This window comes from Stegostoma tigrinum, chromosome 36, assembly GCF_030684315.1.
Source record: "Stegostoma tigrinum isolate sSteTig4 chromosome 36, sSteTig4.hap1, whole genome shotgun sequence".
Taxonomy (NCBI): Eukaryota; Metazoa; Chordata; class Chondrichthyes; order Orectolobiformes; family Stegostomatidae; genus Stegostoma; species Stegostoma tigrinum.
In genome coordinates this window covers 21493850-21519877 of record NC_081389.1, presented here as the reverse complement: position 1 = coordinate 21519877, position 26028 = coordinate 21493850, and the positions used below count along the sequence as shown (strand labels likewise).

The window sequence follows — 26028 nt, the reverse complement described above, 5'->3', positions numbered from 1 at the left end:
TGATTGGCTCCCAGGTAGCAGAACAGCTCGTGGGTGTGAACATGACGGCCCAGATATGTCCAGACCTCTGGAAAGGAAGGAAGCAATTTACTTTCTCTTACCAGTGACGTAAGCTGTTGCTTTTAACCAGTAAAGTCAGAGACTTTATAAATTGTGCACCAATCACTTTAAGCCTCCTGCAGGCAAGTGAAAGTAGCTAGAGAAGACAGACTAAGGTAGAGTGAGTCCCGACAATCTAAAAGGCTCACCTCCGTGAACTCTGTATCTAGGGATCATTGAACTGCCTTCCCAGTTTTTCCCTCCACCCATAATACCAATGTTTTGTTGTCTGTATGTGCGCATAGGGGTTTTTTTTAAAAAAGGGTTTAGGCTACTAGAGCAATGTGTCGACAGTTCACAGTATTTGTAATAAATAGTAATTCCTATTAGGTACAGAAATCTAGCTCGCACTTTTTGTTAACCTGAGTCTAAAAGACAGGGAAACTGGAGATTTTTGTGTGCTTTAATCAAATCTTTCACTTCTGCGATGGCCCGGGAAAGGTGGCACTTGATTGCCAGTGCACCTCTGAGGTGAGACAGCATGTATTTATCTTCTAGTATAGCACCACACCAAATGTGTAATTATCTTCTAGTCCAACACTATATCTGTATTTATCCCCTTGTACAGCTCTACACCAGATCTGCATTTACACCCAGTAGGAAATTATATTAGACAGGCGTACTGCACTGCACAAAACCAAGTATTTAACCAGTAGGTGATATTGTTGCTCTCTCTGTAGTGTCTGCTCTGTCTTACCTTCCCAGTGTGCCCCCAGCATGGGTGTAATATTTATTGTAGTCGAGTCGCAGCAGAAGCTGAGCCAGGTCAGAGTTAATCTGGTGATTGCGAACACTGGAGAGGATCTTGAAAAGCAGGGATGATTGACGACTAAAGCCCTAGGATTCACCAAAACAAAAGGGAAAACAAATCAGCCGCATTCTAAAGGAGGATCATCTGTGCTTTTAAATGAAAGACCTGAACTCATCAGCACCAGCAGTAATGATTAAACTCCCACTAGTTTCCAACTGTTTTGCAGAGATCTCAGACTTCTGGTGCTAATAATAACCTGTGGTTCTAACCTCAGTTTATTGACCACAACGTGAGCAAGAGAGAGGAAGAGAGTAAGACACAGGGAGGGAGAGAGGGAGAGAGAGAGAGAGAGAGAGGAGGAGAGAGAGGGAGAGAGAGAAGAGAGAGAGAGAGAGAGAGAGCGATGAAAAGATGGAGAGGGCAGAAGGTAGAGAAAAAGACAAAAGCAGAAACAAAGTCTAGAGTGAGAGGGAGAGGGAGACAGAGCGGTGAAGAGGATAAAATGAATATTCACCTTCATTTATTTTCTTCGGGACTTCCTAATGAATGACTACTTTTGTGATGGCCACAGCTGTTGATAATTGTGCACAGCAAGATTTCAAAAACAGCAAATGAGATAATCAGTCTGTTTGCCCTTCTTGGGGTTGGTTCAGAGGGAAATGTTGGTCAGAATACCTTCTGCTTAACTTCACCAAGGGATCTTTGAGAACCACCTGAGCAGGCTGAAGAGGTCTCACCTTAACATTCAAGAATTAAGCTCATACGTACACAGGTCCAAAAGCTCAGCTCAAAACCTAGCAGGAATCTAGCTCAGATGCAAGGAGCTAATACAGCCAGACACACACAAAGAACAATCGTTTACAACTGGTCTCACCGTCACGAGAAGCTCCAACTGTGAGCTACCACGTTCGTCCAAGGGCCCTGGGTTCTGACTGACCAGGGAACAGAAGTTATGGCACAGATCGAGAATCTCATTCAGACAATGGAACACCTGCAGAGATTGGGAAGAAGCATGTGGATGTCAGAAGCCTGTCCATTAAAATAAAGTGTTAGAAGTGTGGAAGCAGGCCATTTGGCCCATTAAGTCCACACTGACCCTTCAAAGTGCATCCCACCCAGACCCACCCCTGTAATCCTGCATGCCCTGTGGCTAACTCACCTTGTCTGCACATTCCTGGACGCTATGGGCAGTTTAGCGTGGCCAATCTACCTCACCTGCACTGTGGGAGGAAACTGGAGCACCCAGAGGAAACCCATGCAGACGTGGGGAGAATGTGCAAACTCCACACAGACAGTTTCTTGAAGATGGAATTGAACCCAGGTCCCTAGCGCTGTGAGGCAGCAGTGCTAGCCACTGAGCCACTGTGCCGTCCTTGTTTTCAGAGATGCATACACATAGAGCTTTGAAAATCTGAATAATTGCCATTCCTTTGCTCCCCTCATCCTGTGCCAATCCTATCACAGAACACTCTCTTCTGCTCTCTCCTCCTCACTGGGCTCCCAACTTGCTGTGAAACTGTGAAAACTCTAACTTCTCCCAGATCTAGTTAAAGTGATCAACAGAAACATGAACGCCGTTTGTCTCTCCACACATGCTCCCTGACTTGCTGAGTATTTCCAACATATTAGGTTTTTATTTAGCCATATAAACACTGACTCAAACAGCGGGACAGATGCTGGGAATTTTTCAGCCAGTAACTCACCGCCTGCCTCTCTAAAGCCTGTCCATCATCTACAAGACACAAGTCAGGAGTGTGACGGAATAGTCTGCACTTGCAGCCCCAACAACACTCAAGAAGCTTGACACTATCCAGGACAAAGCAGCCGCTTGACTGTTGCCACATCTACAAGCATCCACTCTCTCCACCACCGATGCTCAGTCACAGCAGTCTGTATTAACTACAAGATGTACTGCAGAAATTCATGAAGACTCCTTAAACAGCATCTTCCAGACCCATGACCACTACAATCTAGAAGGACAAGGGCAGCAGATACGTGGGAGCACCACTAGCTGTGAGATCCCCTCCAAGCCCCTCACCATTCTGACTTGCACTTATATTGCAGTTGCTGAGTCAAAATCCTGGAACTCCCTCCCTAATAGAACTATTGGTCTACCGATAGCACATGGACTGCAGTTGTTCCAGAAGGCAGATCACTACCACCTTCTTAAAGGCAACTGTAGTGAGGCCAACATCTCATGAATGAATAAAAGAGTGAAATTCCAACTTCTAGAATTTGAGGTAGGATCACAACATTATATGGTACGAAAGGAGGCTATTTGATCCATTGAGACTTAACTAAATCTTGGTACAGCAAGTAACATGACTCCCTGTTCTTTGCCCAGAGCCCTGTATCACAATTCACTGGATAAATTTGCTTTTATCCCCTCAATTCATCTCTGCTGATAATAGATAGATAGTGTCCCAAATCTGTGTCTACTGCTTACTGACCGTTCTGCCACTGGAAATCTTTACACCATCAAAACTGTTTAGCGTTTTCCCCAATTTCCCCAGCTTCTTCAATCACGAGTCACAAAGTCTTCCCTCTCTGGTAATATTCCAGTAAATCTTTCCGACACTCTCTCCAAGGCCTTGACACCCTTCCTAAAGTGCAGCGGTCCGGAATTTAACACCGTACTCCAGTTGAGGACTAGCCTGTGTTTTCTAGAGGTTCAAGGAAATTTCCTTGCTTTCAGGTGAAGTGTACTCACCGGTTTAAGGAGGATGAATGACTGAGCCAGCAGATTACTCAAGAAACGATCATGCGCCAACCGAACACTCTCGAAATCTCGGATAGAGTTTATCTCCTGGAGGAGCTGTGAAAACTGGGACTCGAGGACATCTACCTGCAGTATTACAAGTTGCTAATTAACACTGCAGGAAACTTAAATCTGGAAGTATAGCCTACCGAGGGAGCTTCGAAGAACACCAGCTGCTAATCTGCTTCAGCCTAATGTTTGCATTGGAAAATTTCACCTCTTAACCTTAGCACTGGACACAGTTTTACAAGTTTCAATTTCAACAAATACAAAACCAATTACATTAATTGGAGGCGAGAATATTTTTTAAATTATTAATTATCCTTGAAAGTTTCCACCCAGGTTGACAGGGCTGTTAAGAAGGCATACAGTGTTTTAGCTTTTATTAATAGAGGGATCGAATTCCGGAACCATGAGGTTATGCTGCAGCTGTACAAAACTCTGGAGTGGCCGCCCTTGGAGTATTGTGTACAGTTCTGGTCACCGCATTATAAGAAGGATATGGAAGCTTTGGAAAGGGTGCAGAGGAGATTTACTAGGATGTTGCCTGGTATGGAGGGAAGGTCTTACAGGAAAGGCTGAGGGACTTGAGGCTGTTTTCGTAAGAGAAAAGAAGGTTGAGAGGTGACTTAATTGAAACATCTAAAATAATCAGAGGGTTAGATAGGGTAGATAGGGAGAGCCTTTTTCCTAGGATGGTGACGGCGAGCACGAGGGGGCATAGCTTTAAATTGAGGGGTGAAAGATATAGGACAGATGTCAGAGTGTTTCTTTACTCAGAGTAGTAAGGGTATGGAATGCTTTGCCTGCAACGGTAGTAGATTAGCCAACTTTAAGTACATTTAAGTCATCATTGGACAAGCATATGGATATACATGGAATAGTGTAGGTTAGATGGGCTTGAGATCGGTATGACAGGTCGGCACAACATCGAGGGCCGAAGGGCCTGTACTGTGCTGTTATGTTCTATGTAATTATCAACAAAGAATCTAAGAGGAGAATTAGACCATTCAGCTCCTTAAGCCTGATCTAATTCTGGCATTAACTGTACTTTCTTGTCTGCTCCAAATAATCCTCTACTCCCCCATCGATCAATCAAGGTCTATCAAACCCTGCCTTGGATATATTCAATGACACAGCCTCCAATGTTTTCTGAGGAAGCAAATTCCACAGGCTTACTACCTTGAGGGGAAAAAAAAATTCTCGCCTCCATTCCAGACAGGAGTCCTCCTATTTCAAAACTGTGTCTCCTAGTCATTGTCGAGGTGCTGCTCAGGATTATAGCTTCATTTTTCTGTTAGCGCAGGGTATCTGTGCATCTCACAGACAGTGCTCTATTAATGTGAATTCCTCCTACAACCTTCTGCATTTTTGTGCTGCAAGTTGCTGGTTTCGAAGTGATCTGGCATGTGAGGGCAATAGACAATTGGAGAGTTTGGTGAACAGCAGGGTTTACACTGCATCTCCTTAATAACGAGGACTGAACAATCAAGACAGAAACCAACGGTGGGGGAAGGCTGATTAGAATCAGGTCAGGTAGAAAAAAAAGGGGAATACGATTTGGATAAAAGACGGTGCAAGATAAAGAAATAAGAAGAGATACATCCAAGTGGCAACTCATCACACAAGTCCATCAGAGAGTTTCAACAAGCTACCTGACTATGAGCTGTGCAGCACATCTGTAGATAACAACACATACATACACTCCAGGAGGTATGATTAGGAGTGGAAAACCAGCATCCTTATTTCACAGAATACCTACAGAATTGCTTGACTGTGGAATCAAATCCAGCTCCCTGTGAGGCAGGGATTCGAACCACTGAGCCACTGTGACTCCCTGTTTGTTTCCTCATTAAAGATTGGGAAGCTGAGGAAATTGAAGTGCTTCAACAGCTTGCTGAAATAAGGTCAGCCAATTCTTTCAAATACTAGAACAGCAAACCTGGGGTCTAACTTGTTGTGTACGCTTTGATGTCACATTATGCATTTTACACATTGCAGCATCCATGCAAAGATTAATAGAGATTTAGAATTCAAGTGACACATTTTCAAAGATGCAACACAACTTCTTTCTGTTCACGCTCAGAACAAAAAGTAAATGGTATGTGCACATATAGACGTGTCTGCAACACATGCACTGCAAATACAATTAAGATGTCTTAATAATTGTAAGACATACTTTGCTGCATGAATTGATTGGATTTGGTAAATCCCTCTGTTTGAAACAATTTTGCAGAATTATGTGGTAGACTAGCTGTCATCTTGCTCATAGTCCCCCACAGTCATGACGTTTCAGTTGCTCATGTTTTGTGCCACTACGTCCCTCAGGGTTATGGTCCAAACAGGCTTATCCTGCAGTCACTTAGGGGTTAATTACCAATACACTAAATTGGCAGCTCACTTACTTCTGCCTTTGGAGAAAGACCAGGCTCTTTAATTCTTATTTTGTTTATCCTTTTACACATTGTGTAGAAATCAACAAATTACAATTGACAAAGCACAACCTAAAGTGATAGGTGATTGGAAATAGTCATATACACTCCTGTATATATATATGCTACAAAAGTGAACAGGTAATCTGGGACACTTTAAAATCATCTGGCAGACTCCTTACAGAACCACGCAACTTCAATTAATTATCAATACTGAAATTGAGATCAATTAATGGTCAGGAAAATGACCGTTTCATGTTTGTTAATATACAAGTAGTTCAGGTTAAAGGGGAAAACAGGCAATTTGTTTAAAAAATAAAGTTTAATTCATTAATTGATAGCTGGCAATACAGGTATAAAAGGAGGGAGAACTGGTATTGAGAGAGAGGGCTAGCATATTGGCACAATCAATAAACCTAACAGCATTGGCAGGGGAAGAAGCAAATCAGGAAAGACGTTGGAATTTGAACTGAAAACAAAAAATGCTGGAGATCACAGTGGGTCAGGCAGCATCCATGGAGGGAGAGCGAGCTAACTTTGAGTCTAGATTTCTCTTCAGGAGAGCTCTGATGAAGTGTCATCTAGATTCAAACTGTTAGTTTGCTAGAAGACAGCTTTGTAAAAGTTGGAAATTGAAAACTGGTGTTTTCTTTCAGACACAAGACTTAATTGGAGTTACTCTGGAGACGAATAGACGAAACACATTGTAAAATACTGGGCTATGGCTTCTCACCAACTTTTCGGTGAAGCTGAGTCTAATGATCTCTTAAAAATGATGTAAAAAAAAAATCAAGGCACTGTCTCTTCCTTTAAGTAGGATCTGGCGTAAAGTACTTTCAGAGTGAGATGCTCAACAACTGGACATAGAGGAAGGTTTTAAAATCTATTAAAATTTATGAACAAATTCATAAGAAATATCACCTATTTAAGGCATTCAAGGTATTGTAAGACTCCAATAAATGTAGAAATCCGAATGGTGATTCTATAGAAGAATATATCAAGGAGTTTAACAGATTATAAACAAAATTGTAAATGTTTTATTTGGAGAGACCTAGCTCAACGCTGCCATTTAAATTATTAGATTGTGCCAAGGTGTGGTTTAACACCTAGTGTTAACTGGAGTGAAATTTTCTACAGGAAGCATTCTTTTGGAACAGAGGTCAGAAACCTGAACAAAACTTCCTGGGAAAACATTTGCTCCCATCCATCTTCATTGTTCAAAAGGCACATTCAGCAGTAAAACAAACGACAAATTCAATGTTAACAACCTTTCAGGACCATCTGGCTGCGGAATTCATGAATGAATGTGTAAGAAGCATTGTACCCAGAAGGAATGAGGACAGAGACATTTCTGGTAACTAGAAAGACAAAATGAATTGTGGAAACTTTAACAGCAGAATTAACATCAAGAATGCCTGGGGAATGGTCAACTGGTTTTATAAACGAAGCTGTAAATACCATTATGCAATGAATTGTTGGAAACGGAATAACAAGTTTTTGACACGATACATTACACAAAGGTTCAGAAGATTCAGAAGTTGAGGGCAGAATGAACTGCACTGGTTACAAGAAGCTTCAGCTCAATAATGTAAGTTCCAGTCACACATTCATTCAAACTTTGCTCAGTTGAGTAGTGCATGTACATACATAGCTTGCAGAGTGAATGTGGTTAAAATGTTTGAACAATGCCGACCAAAGTAAGGTTAAAGATGTTGAGAATTTGTATTAGATTTGGAGCTGACCACGTACTAAATTCACTAAAGAGTCACAATTCTATGTAAAATAACTGGGGTAAACCACTTTATCAGCACACCTGTTGAATCAAGTGAAATATTACTGCTGGACAGGCTGCATATATATAGGCTCAAATAGAAATGGATATGGAATACTACCAGGTAACTGTGGGAAGTTAAGTGGATTTGGAGTTTGTACAATGTAGACATTATTGCATTCTTGTGATGATGCTTCTCTAATTAAAATATTAAAAAAATGTTAGTAGCATCTGGGAATAGGCACGCAAGTGAAAAACAGATTATTGTAGTTTTTAAACTTTGAAAATTTTCCCATCCATCTTCTCATAAGTTTAAAATACTACTAAACGATGCAGGAGGAAAGAACACTAGTACACTAAACCGTAGGCAAGCTCTGTGACTGATGTGACAACTGTTTAAAATAAAACTGAAGGACACTATCACATCCTGCATCAAGTACTGATGTAGCAAGTGGAGAAACAGCAGTGACTGGGACAGAAGTGATGAACTGGTACCAATAAATTCTCTGTACAAAGAAAATTTACATCTTAGATTCTGTTTGACCACCCAAGTTAGAATCTCTAAACACAGATCAGGACTTTGCATACATGCCCAGATGCATTTCTTTCTTTATTTTAACAAGATTGTTCTGCATTCCTAAAAAAAAATTGCGATGTGGTGTCTAAAACTTGGGAGAGAGACACGGTTTTTTTCCTGATTGCGGGCCTAAGAACCTAAGAATCAGAATGGTCAAACTGAAGAAAAGATTTTTTTTGTTTCTACACAGTGCAAAGGGGAATGTTTTAGTTAGTTGACAGGGAGTTCAAAACAAGTGACTGCAGAGAATTTAATCCGTCTTGTGTGGGCCTTTGGAATGTAACAACCATCCAAACGTTGGCGTAATTGTCACAATGGGAGCACTGCAAGTGGGGAAAAAGCATAACTGGGAGACTGTATTGTCCTAAGAGTATAAATTAAATGACACGACCAGCGAGGGAGTGACTGGCTCCAACCGAAAAATATCCTTTAATATTATAGGATACGAAGGGATAATCATAGGGCATAACAATTAATCAAGTCATGTTAAGTAGGGGGACGGCTAACTGCCAGTTCCGGCTCGTGGAGCATCAGTTGTTGTTTTCCTAAGAAATAAAACACTGTATAAAAGGAACATCACACAAGCACGGCACCAGACGAATGAACCCTGCCCAGCCGCCCCACTCCCACCCATACACATCAGGTTCCAACTGAATTCTCCACATTGGCCCGCAAAGGATTAAAAGTATTTTATTCTTAACTAATCCCTATTACGTAAGATGTCTATTTTACACCTCTGAGGTTGCAAGTCCAGGTCTTCGAGTTGCCTAACCCTTCCCAGCATGGCCACTGCGGCAACGACTTGCCTGCGGGAAGCACTGACTCCGTCCGTACCGCTCTGCAGCCGGTGCCGTTCCTACCTGCGGGGAAGAGCTACGTGGAGTGCTGTAACACAATGAGGAGCGCTGCATGCCCTGAATAGGTGCGGAAATAAGTGTAATAATATCAGTACATGTGGAAGTCAGGGGCCACAGATAAAGTTGCTGTTATACAAGAAAACTAAAACACTCTTATATTCTCATGCTAAAAATTATTTTGCAATTGGACAGCAGTTGCTGGACAACCCAGACTGTGTTAAGAATTATACTAACAACCAATTTAAGATCATCAGTTGAGTTTGCAATGTGGGTCATTTATGCTTGCTGGAAGCTACATATATGAAGGGATCTGCCATCCTTAGAGAAAGGGAATATGTCCAGGCATCCTGCCTTTATAAGTTAAACAAAAGACTGGTCCCTGGTGTAATCTTCATGGCAATAACTTGGCCAATCAGCTCCGTCTGCTAATGCACTATTAATGACTGCTCCTTTGAAATTTTGCATTCTTTGGTCTGTCCTGATGAGTGCAAAACAAGGAAGTTCTAAGGCATATCTCTTTTTTTCCAGTTCTAATCAAGTTGTGTCCACCAAGCAGCTACTCCTATATTTGTTACAGAATAAGATGAGCATCCAACCCATTGGAAGTGCTTCCATTCATGGCTGCCTCAGTCATGTCCTTCCAATGCAGTAGCAAGATTGCTGTGCTCTCATCCTTGCTCTCAGGCAAATCAAGCAGGTTCCGCAATATCTCTCACTTTCCTTTATTCAAAACGCAGGGTCACACTGTCCCTAAAATTTTGTGTCTTGCCATCCTTCTCACTTGTGATGCTAACATTTTGGATGGTGGAAATGTGAGAAAAACAAAACACTAAAGCAATTGAGCAGTTGCCTTGAGTCACTATTTCAGGTGTATTAATAATGTTCATTAGTCTCTGAAATACCCCAATCCCTCTAAGAAAAGATGAGAAAAATAAACTGTCCACTCTTCGGCTCTCTATCTTTTTTGATTGATGCAGAACAAATTATTTATTGCTTCAAAAATCGAAGAACTGCAGATGCTGGAAATCAGAAACAAAAACAGGAATCGCTGAAAGAACTCAGCAGGTCTGCCTTCACCTGTGGCCTATTTGTTTTCCCCATCTCTTGCACATATTCTGGGGTTGTGGGAGGGGAAATTAGATTTCTAGATCTAGATTGATATTTGTGGCTTTGAATTCTTCTGTTCTATGCTTTAGTTAGAAAAACTATCCACTTTAGTTCTAGCTGTTGTTATATTGGCAATCCCTCCACAAGTTCAGTTTTCTCCCAAATGAAGAGAACGAGTACTGGCAAGCTTTTCAAAAGTGAGGAGTTTTACAACAGAGATTAACTGTGATTAACTCGTTCCATCAGAGCTGGTAGCTAGGTCAATTTTTCTAATGTGTCTAATCCAGGGGCAACATTGTCAAGTGAAGATGATCTACAGAGGGATCTGCTAATAGCATCCCAGACGTACCACGTTGGGCCCCAACAACCAACAAGATTAGTACTGGGAGAGGATAAGGGTCTGCGCAGATAATGTTTGAAAATGAAATTGCTTGTTCACTTGACTTCCAGTTTATGAACTGTTTCATGAGAGCCAAGAGGAGGGGAAATAAATGACAATTGTAGAAGGGAAGGAAGTACAGGTAGATATATGATTGGTGTCTTCTACCCAAGCCCCCTTTCTAAACCTTTGGAACTAATATAAGCAAGATGGCTATACTAATTATTTGGATGTTGACATCATCCTTGCACTAACGTTTTGGATGACGATCTGCCTGCTGTAAGGGTTCTGCATGAAATGAGTTTGGGGAGCCTTGATCCACCACTGAACAGATTTCCACACCAAAAATATAACAAACTGGCCTGAATTTGATGTTGAAATGTCAATCGTGGACACAGGGGAGCTAATAGGGGGAACAGGAAACTTGTTATAGAAAATCAACTTCAGTGAGAACAAACAAACTGGCAACACAACATTTCATCCTGCTTCCTATCTACAAATGCCGGCTTTCAAAAAATTAATTCGTGGGATGAGGACGCCGATGACAGACAGGGTCCTCTATTTAACATCATCCAAAAGATAGCATTGGCAACAATACACTTTTCTGGGCCCTTTATGGAGCTGGCCAAAGCCATTTCCAGCAAAAGCACAGGGCCACTTACCAGGAAGGGGAACCTGACAACTGGTGCCTTCTGTTAAGTTATAATATTCACCAAATAAACAAACAGTTAGTTAATCCGTCCGGTGCGTATCAGTGGAGAGCTTTTGGTAATTATAAAAAAGACTGGGACACACATTGGGATGGAGTGGTTCCAGTAGGTCAAAAATGTCAGTTGATAATTCAGCGATTTGGCAGATTGATTGCAGTCAGCTCTTTTGCAGGGTGTCAACATTGGTATTGCACATAATCACTCTGACGCCAGTTACATTTGATTAAAAGCTGCCTTACATTCAAAACACAATTGTTTCCATGGCCATGAATATCCCAGGCAAACACTTGACACAGTCAGTCTATCACAGTGATAACGAAGAGTTCCTGTCAGAACCTAATTTTGTTTTGATCCAGTCCATGGTAAGATCTTTAAGGGCTTCAGACTAATGTTGCAACACCAACATTTGCAAACACTGTGTCAATGAAGTGTGCATGTGTGTACACTCGAATTGTGCTTGACAGCAGTTTACCCAGATTGAAGAAAACAGCTTGGGATCTTGTGAATGGGCAGGCAATAGTGTTGTGGCAATATCACAAGGCTATTAATCCTGTATACCAATACAGGAATTAAATCCCACCACGCAGATAGTGAAATTTGAATTCAACAAAAATCTGGGATCGTGTGACATAATATCTCTGAACAGATTAATTAGAAAATATTTGGGATCTTGCTGGGTAGTATAGCATCTCTACCTCCAAACCAAAAGCTGTGATGTATGTCATAACATGTCCAAACAGGTCATTACCTATGTACCAGCTTCCACCTCAGAGATGTTGGTGTCTGGACAGGTGATGACTGAATGGTATTATCAGTGGACTGTTAATCCAGAGACCCAGGTAATGTTCGGACCCAGGTTCAAATCCAGCCAGGGCAGACGGTGGAATATGAATTCAATAAAATGTCTGGAGTTAAGAGTCCAATGATGACCGTGAATCCATTGCAGATTGTCAGGAAAAACCAACCTGCTTCACTAATGCCCTTTAGGGAAGGAAATTGTCATCCTTACCTGGTCTGGCCTACATGTGATTCCAGACCCACAGCAATGTGATTGTCTCTGAACTGCCCTCTCAGCAATTAGGGATGGGCAAAAATATAGCCTAGCTAGCAACGTCCTCACCCAATGAGTAAATGAAGGAAAAGTCTGGAAGGGAAAAATCTCCTGCACTTATGCTGTACAGGGTGTTGTGAATAAATTCCTGTGGTAAACAGACTGAATCCACCTCCTCATTATTTCAGCAGAAGAATGTTTGCTGATTTAATATGCACTGTCTGTGAGTTATGAACTGCAAATGAAGGGTTTACAATTTGGGTGCAAGTGTGCGTGGGTTTCACAAGGAGTAATACATTTCGCAACAGATTGGAAAACACCCCTGTGAACCCACATCCATCAATCACAGGCACCACATTTATATCAGTGGGGAGGGGCTCAGAGAAGCAGTCATGAAGCATTTCTGAGATGCCAGATGACCTGAATTTCACTGTAATACCAAGTGCTCCCTGTAACACACCTTTCCCTCTGTTTGCATTCAAGTGAATAGTACAAGAGGCCAGAGCGGGACTTAAAACCCCTTTGCCGCAAATCACTGATAATGAAATTAAAATGAAGCTTGTGCAAGCAATAACACATGGAATGATCCAAAACATTTTCCATATGGTGCAATTATATTTCATAGGGACACAAGAATGCCCTCGAACCCATTCCATCATTCAGTGAGACCATCCTAGCTCCACGTCCCTTAATAAATAATGGTTAGAAAATGTACATCAAATTGAATTTAAAAATGATTGATTGAGCTGGCAGCTCCTACTTTTTGTGGGAGGATGTTCCCACATGTCTACAGTGCTTCTCTCAACTTCTCTCTCATTTTAAGATTGTCTTATCCTTGAACCCCTGACCAGAGGTTTCTCTTAACCTACCCTATTCATAATCCTAAAAGTTCTAATAAATTTCTCCTTAACCTTCTCTATCCCAAGGAGTACATGCCTTGTAACCATGTATTATACTGCGCTGAAGGTGATAATTTATTCTGTGTTACCTGGAGGTAATACTGCAGGTTATCCACAAGGAAAGCCATGTGGTTCCTCAGTCTCCATTTGGTGGCGTCTGACTTGTTGGAGGTGAGGTGTTTCCGCTGCATCTGCACAGCCCAGCAATGCTGCAGCTCTGCCTGAACTCGCCTCACGCTCAGCAGGTACTTGAAGACAATGTTGTATCTGCAAGAGAAAACGAGGCAGAATGAGAAATACATATGGAGTCCAGCATTCGAGTGAATCTTTTTCCAATCTGTGGCAGGTAATCAGACCCACACTCTTCAGTGCGGTACTGAGGAAATACTAAACTGTCAGAGGTGTCTTTGTTTGGGTAAGACATTAAATCAAAGTCCTGTTCCTACTCTCAATCAATGTAAAAGTTCTCACAATACTGTTGCATGGGAAACAACATGTCACAAACTTAAACTTTCTGAAAGCCAATCTCAGAGCCTGTAGATTCAATCAAGCTGAGTAGATCAACAAAACAACCATGGGCAGATCTGAATGGAGACATCGCCATCCCGAAGCAATGTCAACATTTCAGGAGAACACTCAGATTCTTACAGGACAAGCAAATATGCAACAAAGCCAGTGCTTTCAATAATCCCTTCACCAGCAACTTCTTACATAATATTTGCGGATATAGCTGGAAATCAAACATGGTTCAGCCACATACAAAACTACAGTGAACTTGACAGTGAATGACAGGTCTATTTGCTGACCTCTCATTGGTCAAACTGAATCACAGAATCCATGCCATATGGGTTAGATTTCAAGTACACCTCCCCCACGCTGCTTAGGCCCTCCAAGACTCTGACCTGACACTCCCCGCGCACTCTGAACCCCAACCCTGGACCCAATACCCTGACCTCCCTCTGGAAGTGACACTATCCTTCCCTCACTCTGGATCCAATAAAAATGTCCCTTCCCCTGCTCCAGAACCACGACCCTATCCAAAGATCAGAAGACACAGGAGCAGAATTAGGCCATTTGGTCTATCATATCTGCTCTGCCATGCGACCATGGCTGATATATTTCTCAACCCCACTCTCCTACCTTCTCCTGGTAACCCTTGATCTCCCTACTAACCTAGAATCTACGTACTATCTACCTAGGTCTTAAATATACTCAAATGACTTCACCTCCACGCCCTTCTGCAGCAATGACATCCTGCAAAACCCACCAATCTGGCTGCCTACAGCCCCACCACCTTAACCTCATACTTACCTATGTATTTACTGTGAGACAGTAGCCGTCAAAGTGTCTGCTGGTAATTCTGGACCTTTAACTCTCAATATGCAGCAGTTGGTTGCTATGAAAAGAGGGCGTGCTTTGCTTCCAACCGTGCCCCCCCAACAGTTTTACACTATGAAAGAACTGTCAGAATGAAAGCACGGTTCTGCATTTCTGAAGGATCTTAGAATTTGAATCTCCTGTTAGAAATGCAGAGCTCACTCCTTTTACAAAAAAAGGAGTACAATCCACGAGTTTGCTATTCCTCAAAAAAATCAGTCTCATGTTTACCAGAGAACACTGTGAGCTGCAAACAATGTTCCATTTTCCTTAGACAGTGACAGCAGACGCAGACATCAGAAAGCCAATGGGTTCTGAATTATCTAAAAATGTCTTGACAACGTCTGGTTAGTTCCTATCCTGGTGACCAGGGCTTGTATGGGGGCTGGTGCAATAGTGAACCAGCAAGACTGCAAACAGAAAGCACTGAAAAATCTCTCACTGTCTCGCTGTCCTGTCTGGAGGCAATAGAAAGTCTTCAGTAATAGCTAGCTGCCTTCCACTCAGCTTTCCCTGTAAATCCTGCTGAAAGAGGAATAGCTTGCCATTAAAGACAGTAAAAGGGCAAATTCTCAACCAGCAAATTAAAAACAGCATTGGTGTTCAAGTAAAATTATCTCACTGTTAAAGAACTGAGAAGGAAATGAAAAGGACAACAAAAAAGGGCAATTCGTCCAGACTGGTGTTATCAAACTGTGTTTCCCCAATTTTTTTTTCACTCTTAATATCCATGCCTTGTCTGCATTTGTGTATCTGCCTGCCTTTGGTATTTAGTGCCAAGGGGGAAGTGAGGGTAGCATTTAAGCTATTATAGAGATATGTTGTACAGTGGCAATTAACATTTCCCAACTCCTTTGGTTAAGGACAATTCATCTGTGACGAAAGTTAATTTCTTGCTAAATACAGAAGCCTGGAGAGTGTTTTATTTTTTTCCGGAGTTCATCAGTGGAAAGATTAGGGAATTTTAAATCTTTTCATATTTGTGATGACTCCTTGGACAAGGCATTGGGGTTGAATTCCAGATCACTACCACTTCTGTTTGGTTAGGAAGGGGATAGCAAGTCAGTGATGGCTGCTAGAAAGCACATGAATGAACAGTGGGGTTAAAATAGTATCAGAGATAATGGGAACTGCAGATGCTGGAGAATTCCAAGATAATAAAATGTGAGGCTGGATGAACACAGCAGGCCAAGCAGCATCTCAGGAGCTCAAAAGCTGACGTTTCGGGCCTAGACCCTTCATCAGAGAGCCCGAAACGTCAGCTTTTGAGCTCCTGAGATGCTGCTTGGCCTGCTGTGTTCATCCAGCCTCACATTTTATTATCTTTGAATGAACAGTGGGTCAGGATTGGAACAAGTCCACTACACTGCAACTCCCTCTCCTTCACTCCCATTGAACACCCTGCCTAGGATGGCACACTTCAGATTATATGGTGAAAAAGGTGGCAGAAATGATGACACATGACCTGCACTGTTCAGTGGCGAGGATGGAGAAATGGTGGACAAAACTGAAGTGTTCTTTAAACAGACAGCAACAATGAAGCAAAGTAAATACACAAAGTAAACTTACTTTTCTAGTACGGCCGGAGTAAACAGAATATGCAAAGGCCACTGCACTTTGTATGAGAGCCCCAGAGCAGACCAGCCAGAAGTAGGGGCTTCACGAGGGGATGGTTCACGCAGGGAACTATCACGGTTTTGTGCAGCATCTGTGTTGAGTTGGGCAGGGTTGGCAGGTTGAGATGGAAGGTTTGGGGTGGCGGGGGGGGGGGGGGGGGGGAGACCAAGATAAAACGATACAATAAACTGACAAGAAAATCATAACCAAGCACAAAGTTAATCCCATGCTCATGAAATGCTATCCTTTATAATGACAGGAATTGAAAGTAAAAGTAAAGGCGTCATGCTTCAGTTCTACAAGGCACTGGTGTAACTTTATCTGAAACACTGTGGAGAGTTGGACTCCTTATGTAAGGATGACAAACAGAGGATTTACTTCACAGATTCTACATTTTACCAGGATACTTCCATCTATATTATATATCTAGACCTTGCATTAAATAACGTTTGTGCAGAATATTATTGTGCCTTGTCCTACCTTTTGGATCTTTGCCGTGGTACTCGACAGTGAGGTGCAGGAGTGGGAGTAGGTTATCATCATCCAATAACACTTTGTGTGCTGATTTCTGGAATGCTACATTGACATCTGAAATGCAGTGATAGAGGCAATAGGAGAAACAATTCATGAGAAATTCAAGCATTCTATTTGTACTTATCTCCAAAAGTAGAGCGATTAGAGTGAATAACGGAGAATGAAATATTATTATGCTTTGTTTTGTACTTTTCTAAAAAAAAACTGAAAGTAACACAGAAATGCCAGAACCTCACCAATTAGAATAAGTCTGCTGTTATGCTCCACATGGGCCTCCTCCTTTTGCTCTTCACGTACACGATCAATCAATCCTTCTAGAACTTTCTCTCTCATGTGTTTTCTTAGTTTCTTCTTAAATGTGTCTATGCTATTTGCCTCAACTACTGCCCGTGGAAACAAATTCTGTATTCTCATCATTATCAGGATTTTTAAAAAAAAATCTTTTTTTCCTGAAACCCCTCATTGAATTTATGAATGAGGGTCTTACGCTGATTGCCCTAATTTTGGTCACCCAGTAAGAGGAAACACTATCTCTACACACACTAACAAACCACCCACAATCATATCTATTGAGTTACTCTTTGCCTTTCAGTGTTGCAAAACTATGAGGAAAAAACAAAGTCTTTGGCTCAGAATAAAAACATCCAAATACCAACTGGATAGTAGGAACTGCTGATGCTGGAGAATCTGAGATAACAAGGCGTGAAGCCGGGTCTCAACCCAAAACGTCAACTTTTCTGCTCCTCTGATGCTGCTTGGCCTGCTGTGTTCATGCTAACTGGAAATTACTTTACTAGTTAACAAGGAGAGAAGGTACTGATGAGCCATAATCTCATTTCCTTTCAATGCCTACTAATCTACGCACCCAAAAAAAGTTCAACTTCATAGCCAAAGTGTTCGCAAATTGAAACTCATGCTGACGTAACAAAATATAGACATCAGAAACATGACCATAGATGGGCAGTGAAGTGGGTATTTAAAGGAAAGGAAGAACTCATGAAATTTGTCACATTGGGAAAAACAAGGAAAGCGTGTCCTGATTGTGAGCTTGCAGTCAACTGCTTATTTACAGCCTGCATCTAAATAGGTCTAATTGGCACGAGTCTACTAATTTATTATGTAATTAAGCTCATGTGCATTTTTGACTAACCAAGTAATAAATAAACCAATGCCTCATGTGTTAAATAGAGCCAGAACCCAGCTGTGAAGGCTGTGGGATTGAATCATATCCACCATAAATTTGTGGTCGAACGTCTGTTCTGTATGTCTAGGGGATACATGGCATCATAGAAGCTTTAGCTGTACACAGTCCATCAGCCCCAGGGAAACCTTGTCAGTCTAGCTATGGTCACCAGATTTGGAAGACCATTCACCTGGAATCGGTGGCCTAAGAATATAAAGACACTTAATGACAAGCTTCTTTTTAAAATGGAGAGTTCTGCAGTGAAAATCTCAGTGCAGGAGTGAATAAAAACATTCAGTTGTAAGGTTCTTTAGAGGACACTGCACAATGTCTCATGGACTAGTGGGAGAAGAGTTTGTGAAATGACTAATCACAGACATAGGCTTTTGAAAGTATAGAATAAGGCAGGAAAACAAAGATGGTTCAGGAGTGGCACTTCAACCTTTTGAAGCCCACTGATCTTAAAAAGATCAATCACAAAGTGGTAGTGAGGTGGGGCCAATTCAGGTTCTAAAGCTTTGATACCTTGAGGGCGAATGTCATAAGGAGGAAATCTAAGAAGTCTCAAAGTCATGCCCCTCTGACCCGCACCCACATATCCCCTCCCCCATTCATGCTGATTTTCCTGCCTTGTCTCTACATCTCTTAATATCTCTAACTAGCAGAAATCTACTAGTGCGAAATTTGAAACAGCAGAATGAGGTGAAGGTAAGTGAAAGAACGCTATATTTGGAGCACTAACATATGAATGCCATTACATTACTTTGACAAAGTACCCGCAGAGATTAATTTCCAAAGCTTAATGACATCCTAAACAAATGCTGGAGGGTTTCTCCAGCTTCATACCTTTAAAGAAATTGTAATTTTACAGTTATTACACATAGTGCCAAAGGAATATTAGGAAAACATACCTGCTAAATACTAACATTCTGATCTCAATGCCAGCATGCCCACCCCCTCTCTCCCATCAGTAATTTCACTTTACCGTGTTCGGTGACTGCAGTTGGTGGGGTCTTCAGTAAATGCTGTGCACTGTCAATGAAAGCCTGAAAGAGTTCCCCTCGACCCAGCAGATAGAAATCTTTGATTATCTGTAAAACAGCCCAGGGCAGATCCAACAACATTTAGTGAAAACCACATCTGCTCGTCAGTTTATCGTTGAAAAAAGGCAAGAAAAGTGAAAGAAATAGCTTAGTATTGATCTCAGGTGCTCTCCACAACGACAACTGTAAAATTTGTTTTGAAGACTTCAAGGGCAAAGGCCCATATTCAGGGCAACAGTGACATTGAAAAGTGGAGTTATTGTACATTAAGCTTTAGCGACTAGTTAACAGCAGCAAGAATATTAACAGCTTGCAGGGTTGCAGTAAACAGGAAGACAGGGCTTTTAAAAAAGGTAGTAAACTTTTGTGAATTTGCTATGCAGAAAAGTGATCTTGGTACTGGGAAATTTGATACAGGTACTTCCAATTTCTGACATCAGGTGTCAGTATTAACCACCCCCAGACAAACTACAGCATGAACCAAATGCAGAGCAAAGCCCGTCCCAACAACATGCATCTGCTCTAACTGTGTCACATGCTCAGATATCTTCCACTCCAGCTTTTAACAGCAATGCAGAAGAATGGAAATTCACCATCAAATACAGGACAAACTTTGAAATCAAACAAAGAACTGCGAATGCTGAAGATCTGGAACAAAAACATAAATTGCTGGAGAAACTCAGCAGGTCTGGAAGCAGAAACAGAGTTAACATTTTGAGGTCCACTGGCCCAATTCTGAAGAAGGTTCACTCGTTTCAAAACGTTAACTCTTTCTCTCCAGAGATGCTGTCAGAACTGCTAAGTAATATATAAACAGTGCAATCCTGCATTTATTATATCATAGCATTTCTAAGCACATTGTATAAAACAGCACTGTTGTGGCACTGATGAATTGCTGCATTGTCAGATATGTCATATTTTGGATATGATGATAAACCGAGGTTATGTCTGTTGGAGGTGGAAATAAAAAGTCTCATGGTGCTTCTTCAAAGAAAAGCAGGGGAGTTCCCTCCAGTATCCTGGAACTATTAACCATGTTTCAAGCAATATCACTAACACAGATTATCTGGTCAAAATCACACTGCTTTCTGCATGTCAGCTGCTGCATTTTCAATGTTACAAAAGGTCTTCACACTTCAAAAACATTTCATTGGCCACGGAGAGCTTTGACATGTCCTGAGGTCATGAAAGAAATTTTTTTTAACTTTGACAATCAATATGATTTATTAGAAAACTCAATGAGCAATACTCTTACAGCCAGCAAACTGGATCTGAACAGAAAGGGCTATCAGAAAGGCCAGTAAGTTTTGGGCTATGTTAAAAGCAGCATAATTGAGAACTACAGACAAAGTGAATTGTTGACTTCTGATCAACCTTACCTTGAGTTGTCCCAACAGTCCTGCCTCTTCTACCACCAGTTTCCATAGATGCTGGTTAGATATAAAGAGAAACACAGGGTTATTTGGTGCTAGGAAGCAACCATCCAAATGGAGATGAATGTAGGAGTGCACTAGCACCTGATGAAGTGCCACAGGGACACAACCTGACAGCTATCATAAAATAGTATCAGTGATAATGGGAACTGCAGATGCTGGAGAATCCAAGATAATAAATATGTCAGGCTGGATGAACACAGCAGGCCCAGCGGCATCACAGGAGCACAAAAGCTGACGTTTCGGGCCTAGACCCTTCATCAGAGAGGGGGATGGGGTGAGGGTTCTGGAATAAATAGGGAGAGAGGGGGAGGCGGACCGAAGATGGAGAGTAAAGAAAGGTGGAGAGAGTATAGGTGGGGAGGTAGGGAGGGGATAGGTCAGTCCAGGGAAGACGGACAGGTCAAGGGGGTGGGATGAGGTTAGTAGGTAGGAGATGGAGGTGCGGCTTGGGGTGGGAGGAAGGGTTGGGTGAGAGGAAGAACAGGTTAGGGAGGCAGAGACAGGTTGGACTGGTTTTGGGATGCAGTGGGTGGAGGGGAAGAGCTGGGCTGGTTGTGTGGTGCAGTGGGGGGAGGGGAAGAGCTGGGTTGGTTTTGGGATGCGGTGGGGGAAGGGGAGATTTTGAAGCTGGTGAAGTCCACATTGATACCATTGGGCTGCAGGGTTCCCAGGCGGAATATGAGTTGCTGTTCCTGCAACCTTCGGGTGGCATCATTGTGGCACTGCAGGAGGCCCATGATGGACATGTCATCTAAAGAATGGGAGGGGGAGTGGAAATGGTTTGCGACTGGGAGGTGCAGTTGTTTATTGCGAACCGAGTGGAGGTGTTCTGCAAAGCGGTCCCCAAGCTTCCGCTTGGTTTCCCCAATGTAGAGGAAGCCACACCGGGTACAGTGGATGCAGTATACCACATTGGCAGATGTGCAGGTGAACCTCTGCTTAATGTGGAAAGTCATCTTGGGGCCTGGGATAGGGGTGAGGGAGGAGGTGTGGGGGCAAGTGTAGCATTTCCTGCGGTTGCAGGGGAAGGTGCCGGGTGTGGTGGGGCTGGAGGGCAGTGTGGAGTGAACAAGGGAGTCACGGAGAGCGCGGTCTCTCTGGAAAGCAGACAGGGGTGGGGATGGAAAAATGTCTTGGGTGGTGGGGTCAGATTGTAGATGGCGGAAGTGTCGGAGGATGATGCGTTGTATCCGGAGGTTGGTGGGGTGGTGTGTGAGAACGAGGGGGATCCTCTTTGGGTGGTTGTGGCGGGGGCGGGATGTGAGGATGTTGCGGGAAATGCGGGAGACACGGTCAAGGGCGTTCTCGGCCACTGTGGGGGGAAAGTTGCGGTCCTTGAAGAACTTGGACATCTGGGACGTGCGGGAGTGGAATGCCTCATCGTGGGAGCAGATGTGGCGGAGGCGGAGGAATTGGGAATAGGGGATGGAATTTTTGCAGGAGGGTGGGTGGGAGGAGGTGTATTCTAGGTAGCTGTGGGAGTCGCTGGGCTTGAAATGGACATCAGTTACAAGCTGGTTGCCTGAGATGGAGACTGAGAGATCCAGGAAGGTGAGGGATGTGCTGGAGATGGCCCAGGTGAACTGAAGGTTGGGGTGGAAGGTGTTGGTGAAGTGGATGAACTGTTCGAGCTCCTCTGGGGAGCAAGAGGCGGCGCCGATACAGTCATCAATGTAACGGAGGAAGAGGTGGGGTTTGGGGCCTGTGTAGGTGCGGAAGAGGGACTGTTCCACCTAACCTACAAAGAGGCAGGCATAGCTGGGGCCCATGCGGGTGCCCATGGCCACCCTCTTAGCCTGTAGGAAGTGGGAGGAATCGAAAGAGAAGTTGTTGAGGGTGAGGACGAGTTCGGCTAGGCGGATGAGGGTGTCGGTGGAGGGGGACTGGTCAGGCCTGCGGGACAGGAAGAAGCGGAGGGCCTTGAGGCCAGACAAGGGTGGCGCAGTGATAGTATGGCGCACTGACCTCTACATCGCCGAGGCCAGACGCCAACTCTCCGACACCACCTCCTACCGCCCCCTCAATCATAACCCCATACCCGAGCACCAAACCATCATCTCCAACACCATTCATGACCTCATCACCTCAGGGGACCTCCCACCCTCAGCCTCCAACCTCATTGTTCCCCAACCCGCACGGCCCGTTTCTATCTCCTTCCCAAAATCCACAAACCTGCCTGCCCTGGTTGACTCATCGTCTCAGCCTGCTCCTGCCCCACCGAACTCATCTCCACCTATCTGGACTCCATTTTCTCCCCTTTGGTCCAGGAACTCCCCACCTACGTCCATGACACCACCCATGCCCTCCACCTCCTCCAGGACTTCCAATTCCCTGGCCCCCAACACCTCATTTTCACCATGGACGTCCAGTCCCTATACACCTGCATTCCGCATGCAGATGGCCTCAAGGCCCTCCGCTTCTTCCTGTCCCGCAGCCCGACCAGTCCCCCTCCACCGACACCCTCATCCGCCTAGCCGAACTCGTCCTCACCCTCAACAACTTCTCTTTCGATTCCTCCCACTTCCTACAGACTAAGAGGGTGGCCTCGGGCACCCGCATGGGCCCCAGCTATGCCTGCCTCTTTGTAGGTTAGGTGGAACAGTCCCTCTTCCGCACCTACACAGGCCCTAAACCCCACCTCTTCCTCCGTTACATTGATGACTGTATCGGCGCCGCCTCTTGCTCCCCAGAGGAGCTCGAACAGTTCATCCACTTCACCAACACCTTGCACCCCAACCTTCAGTTCACCTGGGCCATCTCCAGCACATCCCTCGCCTTCCTGGATCTCTCAGTCTCCATCTCAGGCAACCAGCTTGTAGCTGATGTCCATTTCAAACCCAGCGACTCCCACAGCTACCTAGAATACACCTCTTCCCACCCACCCTCCTGCAAAAATCCCATCCCCTATTCCCAATTCCTCCGCCTCTGCCGCATCTGCTCCCACGATGAGGCATTCCACTCCCGCACGTCCCAGAGGTCCAAGTTCTTCAAGGACCGCAACTTTCCCCCCACAGTGGTCAAGAACGCCCTTGACCGTGTCTCCCGCATTTCCCGCAACACATCCCTCACACCCCACCCCCGCCACAACCGCCCAAAGAGGATCCCCCTCGTTCTTACACACCACCCCACCAACCTCTGGATTCAATGCATCATCCTCCGACACTTCCGCCATCTACAATCCGACCCCACCACCCAAGACATTTTTCCATCCCCACCCCTGTCTGCTTTCCAGAGAGACCACTCTCTCCATGACTCCCTTGTTTGCTCCTCACTGCCCTCCAACCCCACCACACCCGGCACCTTCCCCTGCAACCGCAGGAAATGCTACACTTGCCCCCACACCTCCTCCCTCACCCCCTATCCCAGGCCCCAAGATGACTTTCCACATTAAGCAGAGGTTCACCTGTACATCTGCCAATGTGGTATACTGCATCCACTGTACCCGGTGTGGCTTCCTCTACATTGGGGAAACCAAGCGGAGGCTTGGGGACCGCTTTGCAGAACACCTCCACTCGGTTCGCAATAAACAACTGCACCTCCCAGTCACAAACCATTTCCAACTCCCCCTCCCATTCTTTAGATGGCATGTCCATCATGGGCCTCCTGCAGTGCCACAATGATGCCACCCGAAGGTTGCAGGAACAGCAACTCATATTCCGCTTGGGAACCCTGCAGCCCAATGGTATCAATGTGGACTTCACCAGCTTCAAAATCTCCCCTTCCCCCACCGCATCCCAAAACCAGCCCAGCTCTTCCCCTCCCCCCACTGCACCACACAACCAGCCCAGCTCTTCCCCTCCACCCACTGCATCCCAAAACCAGTCCAACCTGTCTCTGCCTCCCTAACCTGTTCTTCCTCTCACCCAACCCTTCCTCCCACCCCAAGCCGCACCTCCATCTCCTACCTACTAACCTCATCCCACCTCCTTGACCTGTCCGTCTTCCCTGGACTGACCTATCCCCTCCCCACCTATCTTCTTTTCTCTCCATCTTCGGTCCGGCTCCCCCTCTCTCCCTATTTATTCCAGAACCCTCACCCCATCCCCCTCTCTGATGAAGGGTCTAGGCCCGAAACGTCAGCTTTTGTGCTCCTGAGATGCCGCTGGGCCTGCTGTGTTCATCCAGCCTCACACTTTATTATCTTAGCTATCATAAAATATCTCACTTCAGTCCAACTCCATGCCTAAAGTCTCTCCTCTTCCCACCCCACTCAAATTTCCTGAAGGCAGTAACTCCCTTGTGAGGTATGGCCTCACAGATACCGCAGCGACAATACACCCTGCAACCAATCTTCAAACAGGGTCAATCAATAGCGATTGTAGCAGCACTAAAGCGAAGCATAATTCTGTTCCCATCAAAAATCCCCAAAAAGGATTTTCTCTTTCTTGCATGGATTTCTGCACTCAAATGAAGAATGTTAATTGTGCCTAATTTTACCCTGAATTGACCCAGGGCTACAGAGATCAACAGTAGTTGATGCTGGAAGCACATTTCCCAGTTATTTAGTTTCTGGAATTTAAAAACTCTCTCTCACCACTATAAATGTAGATATCACAGTGAACAGCTAGTGCAGCTCAGACTAAAAAAGCAGATACAAGACCGTCCTGATCCATAGAGTTTAGTGCCACACACAGACAGTGGATTTCTTCATTTAAACATCAGGGCTAGTTCCAGCTAGCAGATACATGAACCAGTCGACACATTGGTGAGTGCACAACACCTGCATGCAATTGATGATTACACCCTTTCTTACCTCAGCAACTGTACTTCTGATCCTATCAATCAGATTTTCAAAGTCCACAAGATTGAAAAGGGGTTGTTGCTTCAGTGTATGCAGCTCTGCTGCAAAAGCGTCTTCCTGGTTCTTTAAAATGGACCCTGCGCAACACACACACACACACACACACACAAAGTACAACATTACTAGGTTTGGTGCATAAGGAACAGTTACACCTGCAAACGTGAAATTTAATTTAACCTATCGAGTACTTGAAGCTTTTAGAAAATGTCTCTAAGTCAGGTTAATCACTAGAAATGAGGCATATCAAATTTGATGTCGGTGGAATTCCTCTCTCTAGGGAGCAGTGGAGGTGGGTCTTTGAATACTTTTCAGGAAGAGGCATATAGATGATAAGTATTGGGGAAAAGCAGGAAAGCATGTGGAGGCCACAATCAGGTCAGCCATGATGTTATTGACTTATGGAGCAGACACAACGTTCGCTCTCCTATAACACAATAGTTGCATAACATCATGCCATAGAAAATCGCATTATAGGAGAACCGCTACAGAAAATCACTATACCTGTAAAGCAGAAAGTTTGCGTTATTCAAACAGTGTCCACTAGTTATCAATCGCGTTATAGCCAATTTGCATTAACAAAACACATGTTATAGCAGAACTACCTGTATGCCTGTTCCTAGCTGTAGCGATTGTAATGAAGTCGGCC

General features: G+C 43.9%; 1 protein-coding gene across 2 annotated transcripts in view; it reads right to left on the bottom strand.

Moving 5' to 3' along the window:
* The window catches only part of tubgcp4 (tubulin gamma complex component 4), a 48337-nt gene that overhangs the window by 1984 nt on the left and 20325 nt on the right, over positions 1-26028 (bottom strand). The window contains exons 9-18 of one of the 2 annotated variants that reach the window (XM_059640087.1): positions 25335-25459; positions 20525-20575; positions 19088-19193; positions 16866-16973; positions 16338-16476; positions 13481-13658; positions 9191-9302; positions 3561-3691; positions 1725-1841; positions 797-936 (exon numbers count right to left, since the gene is read on the bottom strand). In XM_059640087.1, the coding sequence (XP_059496070.1) occupies positions 797-936; positions 1725-1841; positions 3561-3691; positions 9191-9302; positions 13481-13658; positions 16338-16476; positions 16866-16973; positions 19088-19193; positions 20525-20575; positions 25335-25459 (1207 nt within the window). Of the gene's footprint in view, positions 1-796; positions 937-1724; positions 1842-3560; positions 3696-9190; positions 9303-13480; positions 13659-16337; positions 16477-16865; positions 16974-19087; positions 19194-20524; positions 20576-25334; positions 25460-26028 lie in introns of both variants that reach the window. The other variant, XM_048520626.2, reaches the window with a different exon arrangement.